Source organism: Olea europaea, chromosome 12 (assembly GCF_002742605.1).
Source record: "Olea europaea var. sylvestris chromosome 12, O_europaea_v1, whole genome shotgun sequence".
NCBI classification, from domain to species: Eukaryota; Viridiplantae; Streptophyta; class Magnoliopsida; order Lamiales; family Oleaceae; genus Olea; species Olea europaea.
Window position 1 is genome coordinate 7,909,765 of NC_036248.1, and position 16,581 is coordinate 7,926,345.

A 16,581-nucleotide genomic window follows, 5' to 3' on the forward strand; every position below is an offset into this window, starting at 1 on the left:
AAAATAAGGTGGAGAATGAAATATGATGAAAAAAAGTTGAAACTTAAGTACAAAAGTTAAGGACTTTAATTTTAATTATAACTTAGTATGGTTAACAAAAATTGTGGTGTGAATATCTTTCTCGGAGAAATTGTGGGAACCTTACCTGGGTTTCCATAACCTTCTTAAAATGTACAAATGGATCTCAAACCTTTCATTTTGGGCAACATTATTCCTAACTTTTGAATAATTAAACAACATTGTCCCCGACCTTTTTTTTTCCAGAAGATATCTTCACTCATTCTTTAAAAAGACTCTTTTAAGACAATTTTTTTTCCCTCTCAATTTCAAAATAGTAACGGGGGCCTTTAAAATAATAATAATAATAATAAGTAATGGGAAAGCAACCTCAATATTCTATTGTCGAAGTTCATTAATTTAATTCCTACCAATTTTTTCTCTAGACAATAAATATTTATTAGCTTGAGATTTTAAATTCTTAGCAACAAGCCAAATGTTTTAGAATGTGGTCATTTATCGTCAAGGATCAATGAATCAGTGTCTCATTTTTCAATGAGTTAAGGAGAATGTGGCAATTGTTTCACTCTGAGATTTATTGGAGAGCCAGGCTCGAAGCTCCTGTTTTTGGCCTGGCTTTGAGCTTGGCCAAACAGATTTTTCCTTCCACTTTAAGGAAGAGTTGAAGTGACAATCGAGGAAAATGAATAGTTGTTCTTTTTTTTATTTGAATTATTTTATTTTTTGTTTTTAATTATTTTAATTGCCTTTAAAGGAAAATTGTTAGTTTACCCTTTATTAATTATAGTCAAATTAAAGTCAGCGGCTGAATTAACAAGCTAGGAATCATTTGAAGGTCCCTAGGCCCAATATTTATAATTTATCCAAAAGTTAAGGTCTATGCTGTCAGAAATAAAAAATTTGGAATTAATTTACACTTTCTGAGAAGTTTAGAGACCTAAGATGAAATTCTCCCTTAGAAATTAAGGGGGTGTTTGATAGACATTTTTATGTAAAAATGTATTTTAGAATAGTAAATGAATGTGAAATGTGTGGTTGAAAAATAAAAAAAAAATTGATTTACGTGTAATATTATTTTAATAAAGAATGTGTGATTGAAAAGAACAAATAGAAAAATGTATTTTGAAAAGAAGGCCTAATTGTTTTATCTTATTCGAATTGAGTCGTGACTCAGAACCCGAGTCGGTTCTTCTTTGCCGAGTTCTTTCAGTTTCCCATTCAGAAGTACAATAGAACTCAAAGAGCCCTCATTCATCGCTTCTCTATTTCTCTTTCGCTCACATGTACTGACCAGTACTGGTTTTCCACTTTTCTGTGGCGAATATCTTCCAAGATCTCACCTTTGGAATTCACGAGGTAAATTACTTTTATTACCCTCAAATTTCACCTTGTTTGTTCGTTTATAATACAAACAATCGCGGCACAAATTTTTTTTTCGATTTCAACGCGCACAATTTACTTATCATAGTTGTTATTTCCATTTCAATTCGATCTCCTATTTCTGTTTTACTTATGTATTTTATGCTGATTAAATAAATTCCGTATGTAAATATGAATAATGCATTAGGAATATTATGTTGTAGTTAGCAGTTAGCACTAAATCCTTTTTGAATTCTACAAAAACAGAAGGGATTATGCGATGGAGACTTGTTATTTGGCTACGGAGTAGAATGAAATTTGAGGCAAAATTATATTATTTTTCTCTTTAAAATTGAATGGTTAGATTATGTTACCGCATTTCAGGTTTTTTACTTCCTTCTTTCAAAGTAAGTTTTGGGGTTTAGGGAATGGATTGGGACTTCTGTTCTGTAAATTAGTTGTGTAAGCCTAAAGGTGAAAAACAATAAAAGGGGTTGTGTAATTTAGTTTGATTCTCGTTCAATGCCTATAATGATAAATAGTATCATGCTCATTGAAGGAAAATATATATCAGTTGGTTATTATCTGAAACCAAACATCTAGACGATGCAAATCCACCATCGCTCATTCTTTTTGTTCCAATATATTTTTATTTTTGGCACCATTTTTAGTCACTGCTTCTGACATCTAGAGATGCACGTGGTAATCCTTCTATTTCTCCTCAGGTAATTGTTTCGGAATAACATTAAGAAGATGGAACACTCTGAGGATATTGGAGGTGAACATCGGGAGAAACACGATGATGAGGTGATATGCTTGTGATAATGTAGAGTTTTTTCTATTTTTATTTGACGTATTTGTCTAGTTTAAGTTATTGAATGATGATAAATTTGTTCTTGGATATTTAATTCACTTAGTAATAGGCTCAATATGATTGATGCTATGCTTATCGTACTGTAGATTTGTGTTTTTGTATTTGTTTACTCTAAGTTATTGAAGGAAGATAAGTTTGTTCTTGGCTATTTAATTCACTTGGTAACAGTTCTAATATCATTGAGATGCTTTTTGACGGTATGCTTGGCATTGGTCCCAAATTTTCTTCGTTGAAATGATGTTTTTTATAAAATGGTATCCGTTAGACAAGAAGCTTATTTTCTTCTGTTGTTGATGATTTTTTCTTTCCAATAAACTGTATAGAGAGTAAGAATACAGTTTATTTAGTGTGTACTTTAGCATTAAAGACTCTCAGCACTCAAGAAATGACACGTGATACACTTTTTTGGTGCAGGAAGCTGTTGCTCGTCTTGAGGAATTTAAGAAGTCCGTTGAAGCAAAAATGGTCCTGCGACAGAGTAATTTGAACCCTGAAAGGCCTGGTCAGTGCTTTTCTTTCAGAGATTTTAGCTGTTACCTTTAGAAAACTGAACACAGATGTGTTATATCTTCTCTTTGATTGTCTTAGGGAGTAGCATCTAGGTGTATCGTATCGAAGTTTGTAACTTTTTTGAGTGCTATAACTCGTAACATGATAAAATAAAATCATCATGGAATAATGACACCAAAGCTTAACAAAAATCTTCAAATTCATTGGTGGTTCTGCAATAAGGGCTCTGTTTTTTCCTTTTTCTTTTTGAATGCATATTTCTGGAGCCTATGCGTAGTCTCCTGGGAGTTCCTCAGTCTTGGAAAGGAAGACTATAACCTGCTCACTAGCTACCATTTCTTATGGAGCTCTTAAGTGCAAAAATAAAAACACATTCCCATAATGCCCAATGCAAGCAATCAGAGACTTAATAAGTGTGCTAGTGCTAAGCCTTCCATGTTAAACATGATTTTAGAACCTTGTCCAATATCTGAAGATTTTAATCTTGATTCGGATATTTAAAATATTAGCCTCTGCTTGGCAAAATTTATAAATCATATTAAAATGGAATCTTCATTTTCTACCACACATTCCATTGGATCTTCAAGTAATATCCACTTATGCACCACTCTTTTTTCTCGATTTATAAATTGAACCTTACTTAAAATCTTCCCAAATGGAGGCTTAGTGTTGCATATGATATCCTCTTGCATGAATATTGATTCAGAGCTTCTTGATTGCAGACTCAGGTTTTCTCAGGACATTGGATTCTAGCATTAAGCGCAACACGGCTGTTATTAAAAAACTAAAGCAAATAACTGAGGAGCAGCGAGAAGGTTTGATGGATGAGTTACGTGGTGTCAACCTAAGCAAATTTGTTAGTGAAGCAGTAACTTCAATTTGTGATGCGAAGCTTAAGACTGCAGACATACAAGCTGCTGTTCAGGTAGAGCTAGTGATTGAATTGATTATTATTTCAACGGTATGTCTACCAGGGAAAGAGTTAACAATTAAATGTGCAACTGGAATAGGCATTAAGCTTTAAAGGCCATACTCCTGCGATGGTCCCTAATGCATTGACTATGTAATACTCTGATGAACTTCTCACTAGAACTGTTTTAGTTTGCTAAACCATGGTTAATTACTGCTTATATGTTCTCCTATTCTCTGCATTTCAAATACTTGTACTGTGTTGAACTTCTGTCTATTTTAATAGAACTGTTTTAGTGTGTGAAACAATGGTTAGTTCCTGCTTATATGTTTCTTATTTTCCACTTTCAATTACATATACTAACTTGTTTGCTGCAATTTTGACTTGCCGGTTCTGGGTTCTAGCTTGAAGGTTTGTGATGTTATAGTCAGCTTTTTGATACGTGCATAGAAAATGAACTATCCATCCTTTTGAACCTATTGGACTTCACAGCATTCTACTGAACAGGAAACAAACCTTGTCTCATCGTGAAACAGAAATCCGGGGAATATTCTGACTTTGTAAATTTTTTTGTTGAAGTCAAAATGGTTTTCCTGTAGTTCTTGTTGGGCCTGAATCCAAGGGCTACCGTCCTTAATAGCTTCATCTGTATTAAAGACTGGCTGTGATTTTATTCTGGTTTGTTTTTGTCTCTTTTTTTCTGCTTGTGTCCAGTTGGCACAAAGTAAATGAAATCTTTGCTTGCCAAGAGAGAGAAATATATACCTTTGATTTCCTGGAAGTACTATTGTTATATGAAATGTTACCGTGTGTATTACTTGCACTTTGCTCTCCACTGTATTTTAAGATGTCTTTTCCATTATTTTTATTAGATTCTTTCCTGTATCAGATCTGCTCTTTAATTCATCAAAGGTACAAAGACTTTTCTTCTAGTCTGGTTCAAGGTCTCTTGAAAATTTTCTTACCTGGAAAGTCCACCGAGGACTTAGATGGAGACAAAAATTCAAAGGCCATGAAGAAACGGAGCACACTAAAACTTCTATTGGAACTTTACTTTGTTGGTGTTGTAGAAGATAGCAGCCTCTTTACAAATATTATTAAGGATCTCACTAGCACGGAACATTTTAAGGATCGTGATGCAACCCAGACAAATTTATCCCTTCTTGCTAGTTTTGCTCGACAAGGAAGATATCTTCTTGGACTGCCTCTGACTGGACAAGATACGCTGGAAGAGGTGGCTTTCATTGTGCTTTTGTTAATCATATCTTTTACAATTCTAAGTTCTTTAAATATGTGACTTGCACATTTTCATCTTGGTAGTGAGTGAGGCCCTGAGCCGAACTGATTTCATTTCTACAAGATGTTTCACGGAAGCAGTGAAATTTAATTTCTGTTATTAAATATGAAACTAGATGTTCTGATATCATTTTAAGCATGTACATTTCATCAAACGATAAGGAGCTTTGTTTTATTCTTTTATTGTCGGTAGTAGAATATCTGTCACTTGTTTTTGTACATGGGTTGTTACCCTGGCTCTCTTTTTTTAAATATTTTTTTTTTCTCCATGTTGGAAAACGTTCAGTACTATGGTCTATCTTCAAAAAGAAATGTTAGGTAGTTATGAATATGGCATTTGCAATGATAGTGATTTTTCTAAAAATATGAATCTATGTTGGTTTTGTCTGTGTCAAATGAGATATTGGTTTTGAAGTTAGGCTGCACTGAATTCAATAATGGAGTTTTCGTAGCTATTCAATAATTTAGTTGGTCTTTTTTCTGCGCTCATGCCAACGTATATTTGCAGTTTTTCCAGGGACTTAATATTACAGCCGAACAGAAAAAATTCTTTAGAAAGGCATTTCTAACCTACTATGATGCTGCTGTAGAACTACTTCAGGCAGAACATGCAGTAAGAGCTTTGTTCCTTTACACCTGGATCTTTTGTTAGATTTGATTTCGAAGTTTGTTTTTTGTAACCTTAGTTTTCTGCATTCATGGTTATTTGGTGCGGCAATTTAATATTCATGCATGCCATAGTTCTTTTACTAATGGAATTATTTTCTTCTCTCCCAAATGGAAGTCTCTCCGCCAAATGGAGCATGATAATGCGAAGATTTTAAATGCTAAAGGTGAACTGAGTGAAGAAAACGCCTCTTCATATGAAAAGCTGAGAAAATCTTATGACCAACTGTATCGTGGTATCTCTTCGTAAGTTACTTGACCTGATCTTTTTGGACATATTTGTTAAGTTTGTTATACAGTGCTTGTGAACCATACATTAGTTACTACCATGTGGAACTTTTCAAGACTAAGTTGCTATATGATTTCTATCTCTCTGAACCTGATATTGGTTTGCACCCATAGAGAGAAGGTGTTGGCAATATAAGTATCTGGAATCAGGTGTGATTTTGAGCATGGATCATTAAAATTCTAACATTAATGTAGGGGCTCTACTCAAAAGACGAATCAAGTACTTTTAAGCTATCTGACCCTTAGATAGGGGTCATACTCAATAAAATTCAGTTGATTTGAGCTATAATGCTGAGCTGAACTGGAGCAACATGGGAGCAATTCTGCTTATCTTTACACATTATCCAAATGGTTGGCCTTGTTTGCAATAGGCACATTCAACCCACCATAAAGTGGTTGGCATTATCTGTCGACAACCTTTATTCATCAACCTATAGCTATATCGAACACAGCGAAGAAGTGGTTCCCCATAAATGTTTCCGTATTCTATTTTAGAAGCATGAAGTTCAAAATGCTTTCACAAAACCATTTTAAGATATCAAGTTAACCCCCTTAAGAGATCTGATAGTTGCCTAGTCCGCATAAACTAATTTTTAAGCTTCAGCCTGTTTATTAGTAGTTTCTACAAAAATAATAATAATAATAATAATAATAATTAATGAATGAGGCTCTCAGTATCATATATCTGATTCCTTCTGATATGTTATTCGTCATATATATAAATGACCACGCATCAATATCACATGTATCAAAAAATTTATTGGAGATTTTGAAAGGAAGTGGACGACAATTACATAATATCCATAAAAACTGGGTATGATGTTCACACTCTGACATCAGGGGCATACCAGTAGAGCACTGAGCAGTAGAGAAGGATGATCTCTAATTTATAACTCTAAACAGTATTTTCTGCTGTGCATAAAGGGATGCGTGTGCTCAATTTTTTTTCGAGTTTGGGACGAAAAGATCACCCATGTGAACAAGGAAAGAAGGAAATAAAAGAAGGGAGGAGAAAATGGGGACATCTAAAGAGAAAATAAGAAGAAAATGCTCATCCAGTCCAAATTGAATACCTTGGTTTGACTTGGCACTAGTACATGTTCAGTTCTCCGGTTAACCTTAATGCATGACATAATTGATAAGTGAGACCTTGCTTTTTCAGTTTTAAATGGCTGAAAACCATAAAGGTGGGATCATTTTGGTTAGCTTAGTTTGGAGAAGTATAACGATTATTTTGGATAGAGGACATTAAATCTCGAAGACATTCATCAAGGATGGGGGATGCCATAGAGTTCACAAAGAAAAAGTAAGACAAATTTGCTTATATGGGGAATCTGTAGATCAAAATGATTGCCTTCCATATATTTGAGATAACAATTGCTAACTTGACTTGAAGACACAAGTGTAGTGGCATTTCAAAGGAGATTCAATGTTGAGAGCATAGGTAAAATGCTGATTATTTGACTCAAGGCCTTTGGTATGAAGAGGGCATTTGTTGGAGTTCTTTTGTTGGTTGAAATGTCAAGCAATCTGTGGAAATTTTTGAAAATGGGCCAAAAGTGGTATGAGCTATATTGGTTTACATGGGTCCCAGTAACATTTTGTATTATTTTACACCTGCTCAGGAAACTGTCTTGATGCAAATTATTTTGAAAACCTCCTTGGGGAACCTTCCTATTTTTATTTCCTTATTTTTTTAAATTTTATTACTTTCACTAAAATATGAAATCAACTATATTCAGCTGGAGTCTTCATTTTATTTTTGGTCTCATGAGGTTTACTTCAGCACGTGTACCATTTCTTGTGAACTTGTTTTTCTTGCATGATTTGTTGCCTTTTCCTGCTGATTGTTTTGTGCCATATATTTATCAACTTTCTTGTGGATGGTGGTCCTCTAGGTATGTGCTTGCATCTATGATTTCATAGCTTTTTACATTTACTAAATTTATAAATTCTTCACACTTTAGATTAGCAGAAGCACTTGACATGCAACCTCCTGTGATGCCTGAGGATGGTCATACAACCAGGGTCACGTCAGGGGAGGATGTTTCGTCTCCTGGTGTAGGCAAAGATACTTCTTCTCTGGAAGCCTTGTGGGATGACGAAGATACTAGAGCTTTCTATGAGTGCCTGCCAGATCTCAGGTTTAACTTTGGATGAACTGATTTTATCATTGATCCTTAAATCAAATGAGCCAGATTGATTATATAATTTTTTTTTTTCCTTTTTAGAGCATTCGTTCCAGCTGTATTGTTGGGAGAGGCAGAACCAAAGTTGAACGAGCAATCTCCAAAGACTCAAGAACAACCTAGTGTAAGACATAAGCGTTGCTCTTAGTACACAACTTATAGTGTTTTGATTGAACTTCAAAAAGATTTTGGAAATCCATCTTCTGACATTTTTTCTATAATAAAGTTTTGATAATGTCATATTGAATGTTATTTAACACCAAAAGAAAGCCATGATATGCCACTGTATGTTTTTGCTAATACTTCAGTCTGCCAGTGAACTCCTGTTGTTGGTTCTTTGAGAATTTATAGGTTGGAAATATGATTTAAGTTTATCGGTTGGAAATATGATCTTAAGTTTATCTCTTCTTCTTTTTTCATACCAAGGATTTCCCTCTTGTTTGGAGGTTTTTGGGGGAAGTGGAGTGGGTGGATGAGGGTAACCTGCAATTTAAGGGCCTTTTCTAAGAAGTCAAGTGGAAGTGCAATATAAAAAATCTGTGGAGTTGTTCTGATAATGAATGTCTATTTAAGATTTGTGTCAAAAATTGGAGATAGCTATCACACAATGTATGGTAAGCTTGTCATTGTGGTTGTACTTACAGTTTATGCTGTACATTGTAACCATCCATGGTGGACTTTATATTACAAATTTGTACTTAGGTGACTTACTGAAAATGCTGCTGGTTATAATAATATAGGACAATAAGCATATGATGCATTTTTAGCTTCCCCTGGGTTCAGTTATATTGTCTGATTTTTTTGTAGATATGTTTCTCTATTCACTAACATGGAAATTTCAATATGAAGGATCTGACTGCTGAATCAGATAAAGGTCAGGTAGCTACTCAAGATACTGCAGAGGTTTCTTCTGATTCTGGAGCTTTACAGGAGGATAAAGATGGCAAAGGGAAGGATAAAGAAGAAAAAGACAAAGAAAGGACCAAAGAACCTGACAAAGAGAAGGGAAAAGAAAATGATGCTGAAAGAAGAGGAGAAAATGAAAAGGATAAAGTTAAAGGTCTTGAAGGAACAAATCTTGATGCTTTGCTACAGAGACTTCCAAGCTGTGTGAGCCGTGACTTGATTGATCAGTTGACTGTAACCATCCTTCTTGTTCAAGCTCTCATGTGTATTTCCTTTTCATTTAATACATCTTTAGTTGAAGCTCTTTTTATCTGAATACTAATTTTTCAGGTAGAGTTTTGCTATTTAAACTCGAAGGCCAATAGGAAAAAGCTTGTGAGGGCTTTGTTCAATGTTCCTAGGACATCTCTTGAGCTATTGCCGTACTATTCACGAATGGTCGCCACACTGTCAACTTGTATGAAGGATATCTGTTCCATGCTTTTACAGTTGTTGGAGGAAGAGTTCAACTTTTTAATAAATAAGAAGGTTAATAAAGCCCTTTTGCACGCGTTACTCTGTTGATTATAGATTTTTTGTTTGATCACACTCGATTATTTATTTTTTCGAATCATTCTATTTGTTATTTAATTGCAGGATCAAATGAACATCGAAACGAAGATCAGGAATATACGTTTTATTGGAGAACTTTGCAAGTTTAAAATTGCATCAGCAGGCCTTGTTTTCAGTTGTCTAAAGGTATGATAACAGAGTATTTGATAAATACTGTCAGGTTACTGTTCCTGTAATTTCGTGGGTGAGCTTGCTCGGTCTCGATCTCTATCTCGCGCACAAAAAACATACACAATTTACTCCACATTTTAACTCACGTGCTCTCATTTACATAACTGGTTCTCCCCTCCCTCCAAGGATCCACAAATTCACAACATTGTGCAGGGAAGCTTATATACATCACTTTGGGCATTATGAGTGAATTTTATGCTGCATGGTTGACATCCAATGAGGGCATCATTGATAGTTCTTTTATACTTGTCCCGAACTAATTTGACTATTTGGTTCCTTACTGAATGGACTTGTTTCACTTATGTCAGGCTTGTTTAGATGATTTTACTCATCATAATATTGATGTTGCTTGCAATCTTCTTGAGACATGCGGTCGCTTCCTCTATCGGTCTCCTGAGACTACTTTACGCATGTCTAACATGTTAGAGATATTGATGCGCTTGAAAAATGTCAAAAATTTGGATCCTCGTCAGAGCACTTTAGTGGAGAATGCTTATTACTTGTGCAAACCACCAGAAAGATCCGCCCGGGTCTCTAAAGTTCGTCCTCCACTGCATCAGGTAGTCATGCTTTTTAGATCAGTGACTTTGCCGTACAATCGGACTGAATAGTGTGTTAACCTTCTCTGTGGTGAAATTGCAGTACATTAGGAAACTTCTTTTTTCGGATCTTGATAAGTCTACGATTGAGCACGTGCTGAGACAGTTACGTAAACTACCTTGGACTGAATGTGAACCGTACATTTTGAAGTGTTTCTTGAAGGTTCATAAGGGAAAATATGGTCAGATTCATTTGATTGCATCCCTCACTGCTGGTTTGAGTCGCTATCATGATGACTTTGCTGTTGCTGTTGTTGATGAGGTTTGTTCTTCAGTATCTAAATTTGGTGCAAACTTCCGCTAATAATTGCTCTTAATGTTTCTTTGCATGAAAGAAAAATGAAATGGAAGGAAAAGGTAGAAAGGTGAAGAATAGTGCCCTTCACCCTCCCTGATTCTTTTACATGTGATTTTTTCTTGCATTTCGAAAACACGTTAATACCGAAATAATAATTATACTTTTGTCTTCCAAAATCCTGTTCATGATATGAAAGCTGCTTTCTCCATTTTTGAGGTATTAGCAATTTTCTCGACCTTGCTATAGGCAAGCTTCCAGTAATTTGTGCTTGTGATCTTTCTCCGTTTGCTTGCTAGTTGCTACTTATGCTCAAAAGAGATACGAGAAGTCTCTATTGCTGCAGCTTTAATTTTTTATATTATGGGAACACCTTCCCCAGTACTACTACATTGGTTTTTATTCTTGATTCACAGTATTTAACAGTATATTAGATAATGCTAGTGATGCTTGAGTTACCTTACCCATGAACTTTATTTTCAGGTTCCATTTAGAACTAGATCTTATTGTGATGGCTTATGACCTTAAATAGGTGGTTGTAGATTTTTGTTGGTGGGCTTGTTAATAATTGCCAGCTTGAAGGGTCGGATGGGCACCTTATGGTTGAAAAATAATACCACTATTTTTTGTTGTCAAATTTATAAATCAATTTATAAAGAGGAACACTAGTGGGTGCGACGAAATGTGTGAAAAATAAATAAGTAGTAGGTATGAACGTGGGGTTGAAATTAATGCTTGAATTTGGTTGTGTTTATAAATTTTGATGCTCGGACTCTTCGAAATGGTTGGAGTACCTGTGTCGGACACTACATGACACGACATGGGTATGGGTATGGGTATGAGATATGTGTCGGATTCTCCAAATTTAAACCGGACACTTCGCCCTTTTTTACTTCTTTTTTCTTTTCCTTTTCTTTCCTGTTTCCTATAATTGAAAACTAAACCCCAAAATTGTATTTTATTAGTCTTTACATCTTATTTAATACTCATTTCCTTTTTTGTGAACTATTGATTTTGGTCTATTCAAAATGACATCTTAGGTTAATAAAAAAATTTTAAGTTTGAAAGACGTACCCATGTACTCGTGTCTGAAATTTGGATTCTTTTTAACCATGTCCCCGTATTCTACATTTTAGAAAATAAAAGATCCGACACTTAGATACGTACCCGAGTCCAAGCATCATGGTTTATAAATTGATTTATAATTGGTTGCCAAACTTGAAATAATATATATATATATATATATATATATATATATATACTAACTGTTAATTCTATTCGAGACAGTAAATGATATACTAAACTAAGCTTTCTTTCGGCAAATTTACAAATATTTTTGAATTAGTCAAACTTCATTTTCAACCACATTCCAATAGACCTAGAAAGATTATTTACAACTCATTCTATCCATATATAAATTAAACAGTTTATAAATTCTTCCCAAACGAGGCTAAATTGTTGGACTTGAGATCAAATAATTTCAAATTTTACCATATGTTTTATTTTATGTTGTGTGGAGGTCAGCATATGAGGTCTTGAATTTTGTCATGATTATTTGCAATTATGAAGCTATCATCCACAAATAAAAAACTTTGTAGTTTAGTAATCCATTTTAAAATTAAATACTAAGAGCTTTACGTCATTTTCTTATTTGTATTGACTTTATTCTGTACTGTTTTTGCTTTTTTGGTCATTTGACCGTGAGGTAAATCTTTTCGGCAGAGATACTATTTAAATTCTTAAAACTCATTGCATGCGTTCCAGAAAGTTTTTTACAACGATGATTGTTGTGGTTTTCCAGCACATTTGGCTTATCTTTTAGCTAACATATCAGAAACAGGAAAAAGAAAAGCATGTTTTGCTTGACTTGGATTTGAATTTGAAAGAGTTACATTATTTTTTATTTTTTTTTTATTTTTTTTCAGGTTTTGGAAGAAATCAGGCTAGGATTAGAGTTGAATGACTATGGTATGCAGCAACAACGGATTGCCCACATGCGTTTCTTGGGGGAATTATACAACTATGAGCTTGTCGACTCATCTGTTATTTTTGATACACTCTATTTGATTCTCGTTTTTAGCCATGGTACTGCAGAGGTATGGATTTATTACCTTAAGGTTTTAAATTACATAATTACATCCAAGAAAATTGAAGTTTTCTTCTTGTTTGGCTTGCTTGATTCATGTCAAACCCTCCCTGGTTCTTTTTGCTTGGAAAATGATATGATCATGAAGTGTACAGTACCTTCCATGTCCTCTTCACCACATGCCCATTCTTGATTCCATTTTACTAACACTACCCTGATTAGAATGAATCTCCTTTCTGGAATCACATTCGCAAAGCCCCCGTAATACCCACGCCTGATTATTGCCCAACCTTCTAATTTCCATTGTTGTTATTTCCGCTTCTTTTTGGTAGAATTTCTTTATGCATCTAATTGGGGGAGGGTGCTGGTTGGGTTGGTGGCTGAAACAATGGAGGTTTACTTGAATGGCAGGGTTGATGGCTAGATTCAAATTCACCAAGTTGTAAATTTTTTTTTTCTGATTTTATCTTTCTCACGATCTTGAGACTTTCATATAATAGACATATAACGAGTTTCATACAAATTGTTACACCAAATTGAATACCCCCATAGATTGTATTTGTCTCTTCCACAATCAATATTATTTTCTTTGTTTATGATGTGGCAGTTATTTGATGCTTGGTGTCACTCCTCGTGATTGAGTTCAAAATGTGCAGTCCTATATTCGAGTACAATATTTGCATCACCATTATTGTTCCTATGCATTTTGTAAAGATAATTTTGAGTTGGAACCATTGTCTGACCCAGTTCTTTGCTATGATGATTATTAGCAAGATATATTGGATCCACCAGAAGACTGTTTCCGCATCAGGATGGTTGTCACACTTCTTGAGACTTGTGGGCATTATTTTGATAGAGGTTCGTCAAAGAGGAAACTTGATCGTTTTTTAGTACATTTCCAGAGGTACATATTAAGCAAAGGTGCACTGCCCCTGGATATTGAGTTTGACTTGCAGGTATGAGTTCAATTTTTTATTTTCTTTTGTTTATTCTGTTAGTGAGTTGAGTATTCAAACCTGGCGCACCCACAAGTTTGGGTTTTTAAAATCTACTTATATAGAAACTAACATGCAACCAGAAACTTATGGATTTCAACACGGTTATTGACGAATAAGCAACTTGTGCATTTTTTGCTTTGTTTTGGTTGAATCAAATGATGTTTTTTTTAAAAAAAAAAAACTTATGGTAACCTGTGTAACAATCCCCGTCATCCTTTGATGGCGTAAAAATGTTCAACTAGATGCTCTGCTTTTGGCCTTCTATGAACAGACATACTTAATAGTAAGAAAACTTCTATTTAGTTTGGATGTAATAACACAAACAGTAAAGCATAAAGTATCTTTGATGCCATGTGTAAATATAGGTGTAGCAGTTGTGGCTAATCAAAAGACTCTGATTGAATTCGAAGCATGAAATCGCCTCATGTTACTTGTTAAATAAGACGGGTTTTCAGATAAGCAAACTGCTTCAAGATGAGTACGATTTCTAGATAGATATGATTTGCTCTGACTTAGTTTAGATGAAATAGTTGCTGGTATGCTTGTGGCTAGAGAAAAATAGGAAAGAAAGGACTTTCCTGAAGTCGTACGAGAAATGCCTACTGTTTGTCATAGAACTGAGAACGCTTAGTGTCTTCTCCCCTTTCCTTCGCCAAGCACACCGGGAGATATATTTAAAACTTTTATAAAATGCTATATGGATATTGGATGAGGACTTTGGAGTTAGGCAATCATTTCTCTTACAGTCCCAATTAATCTGAGTGCAAATGGGTTGGATTTAAATTATGGATGGCATATGATCTAGTTTTACCTTATTTATTAAAACTGTTTCTTTTCTTTTTATGTTTTTTTACAATATAACCATTTCTGAGCTGAACCTGTGAATTGAGGCAGGATTTATTTGCTGAATTACGCCCCAACATGATTCGATATTTATCAATTGAAGAAGTTAATGCTGCACTAATTGAACTTGAAGAACATGAGCTTAGAGTTTCATCTGAGAAGGCTCACAATGATAAGCATTCAGATGCAGAAAAGCATCGTAGAAGGACTTCATCTGGCGCTTTATCTGTGAATGGACAAATCCTTGCAAATGGCATGGAGGAAAATGTTGAATTGCATGAAGAGTTTGCAGGGGAGACTGATAGTGAATCTGGGAGTGGCACTGAGCACGTTGATAATGACGAAGAGTCAGATGAAGATAATGATGGTGAAAGTGATGATGACTATGAAGATGGAGGTGAACCAGCTTCTGATGAGGATGATGAAGTGCATGTCAGGCAGAACGTGGCAGAAGTGGACCCTCAGGAGGTAGCTGATTTTGACCGAGAACTTCGTGCTCTAATGCAGGCAAGTGGTATAGGAACTCTGTATTTTTCTAAAATTTTGTTGATTAACACACTACAAATAGCTTACTTGGTTGAATCATAAAATATGCTGCATTGCAAACAGAGAATAAAATGTGTTCATTGTAACATTTTCACCTTTACCTTTACTGTTGGAGTTTGCTGAATTTACTTGGAATATGATAGAGAGGGTTAATGGATGCTGTTTTAATTATTCAGTTTGGAAAATGCACTCAAAATATCATAGAGATGAATAATTTTTATTTTTTTTTGATAGGTAATCAAAAAATTTTATTAATCAAAAATTTTTTTTTTTTTTTTTTTTTTTGGATAGGTAATCAAAAAATTTTATTAATCAAAAGAGAATACATAGGATAGGAAGTGTATTATCAATTTAAATAAGAAACAAAAAACATGAAATTAGACAGCCCTTCTATAAGATTAGTAGCTGCTTCATTAAACCAAGTATGCATAGAGATGAATAATTGATACGGTTTAATAATGCGAGTGATAGAATGTTGAACGGACTGAAGTAACATGAACCATTCAATGAACGCAGGAGAGCTTGGATTCCCGAAAATTGGAGCTGCGATCACGACCTACATTAAACATGATGATACCAATAAATGTGTTTGAGGGCGCCACCAAGGAGCATCATGGGAGAGGGGTTGAAGGAGAAAGTGGTGATGACACTACAGATGAAGGGACTGGAGGAACAAAGGAGGTTAGGGTAAAGGTCCTTGTGAAGCGGGGGAACAAACAACAAACAAAGCAAATGCAAGTTCCTCGGGATTGGGTCCTGGTACAGAGCACAAAGCAGAAAGAAGCGGCTGAGCTTGAAGAAAAACAAGATATCAAAAGGCGTGTCCTAGAATACAATGATAGAGAAGAGGAGGAACTCAGTGGAGGGACCCAACCATCTGGGTGGACACCGAGTGGTGGAGGTAGAGTTGTGAACCGCGGCCACACATGGGAAGGGCATGGTCGAGCTTCTGGATCGCGTCATCGGAATTTATATCATTCTGGTGGTGGGCATTATTACGGTAGAAGAAAGTGAGAGTCAAGTAATATTACTAAGTTGTAGACATCTTCTCTTGCAGCAGTCCCTTAAGTTCTTCCTCACTAGCAACATGGGTACATACTTCTAACAACCAAGATGGCACTATCATGATGATAGGCCATTTTATTTTTGGCCAAGGGAGTTTCTCGTGTTGTACAGGACAAGGATGACTGTCTATCTCAGTATGCTAGTAGGTTGTGGATTGGAAAGTTCATTGTTGCTTTTTCGAAAAAAGGTATGAAGGCGAATACTTTATAGCATTATTGTGATGATTATTCTTAATGTCTGGTTTTTATAGCTACTACTCATACAGCTTTTGAGCTTACATGAATGAATCTTAGATATGTAGGGTTTTTCTTGTGTATGTTGAAAAGAACAGAGGCTGTATTATATTCTCT

The 16,581-nt window shown here is 35.0% G+C and overlaps 1 protein-coding gene across 1 annotated transcript; it reads left to right on the forward strand.

Annotated features, from left to right (window-relative positions):
• The first annotated feature begins 1,218 nt into the window (after nucleotides 1-1,218).
• LOC111405466 (regulator of nonsense transcripts UPF2) lies at nucleotides 1,219-16,536 on the forward strand. Its single transcript, XM_023034364.1, has 18 exons — nucleotides 1,219-1,374; nucleotides 2,103-2,184; nucleotides 2,666-2,753; nucleotides 3,484-3,686; nucleotides 4,561-4,905; nucleotides 5,476-5,580; nucleotides 5,752-5,879; nucleotides 7,889-8,065; nucleotides 8,153-8,234; nucleotides 8,960-9,250; nucleotides 9,347-9,544; nucleotides 9,653-9,754; nucleotides 10,108-10,359; nucleotides 10,442-10,660; nucleotides 12,619-12,789; nucleotides 13,550-13,735; nucleotides 14,672-15,127; nucleotides 15,683-16,536. Exons 2-18 carry the CDS (start codon nucleotides 2,131-2,133, stop codon nucleotides 16,178-16,180), a joined length of 3,555 nt encoding a protein of 1,184 aa, XP_022890132.1. The 5' UTR covers nucleotides 1,219-1,374; nucleotides 2,103-2,130; the 3' UTR covers nucleotides 16,181-16,536.
• Nucleotides 16,537-16,581: the final 45 nt, after the last annotated feature.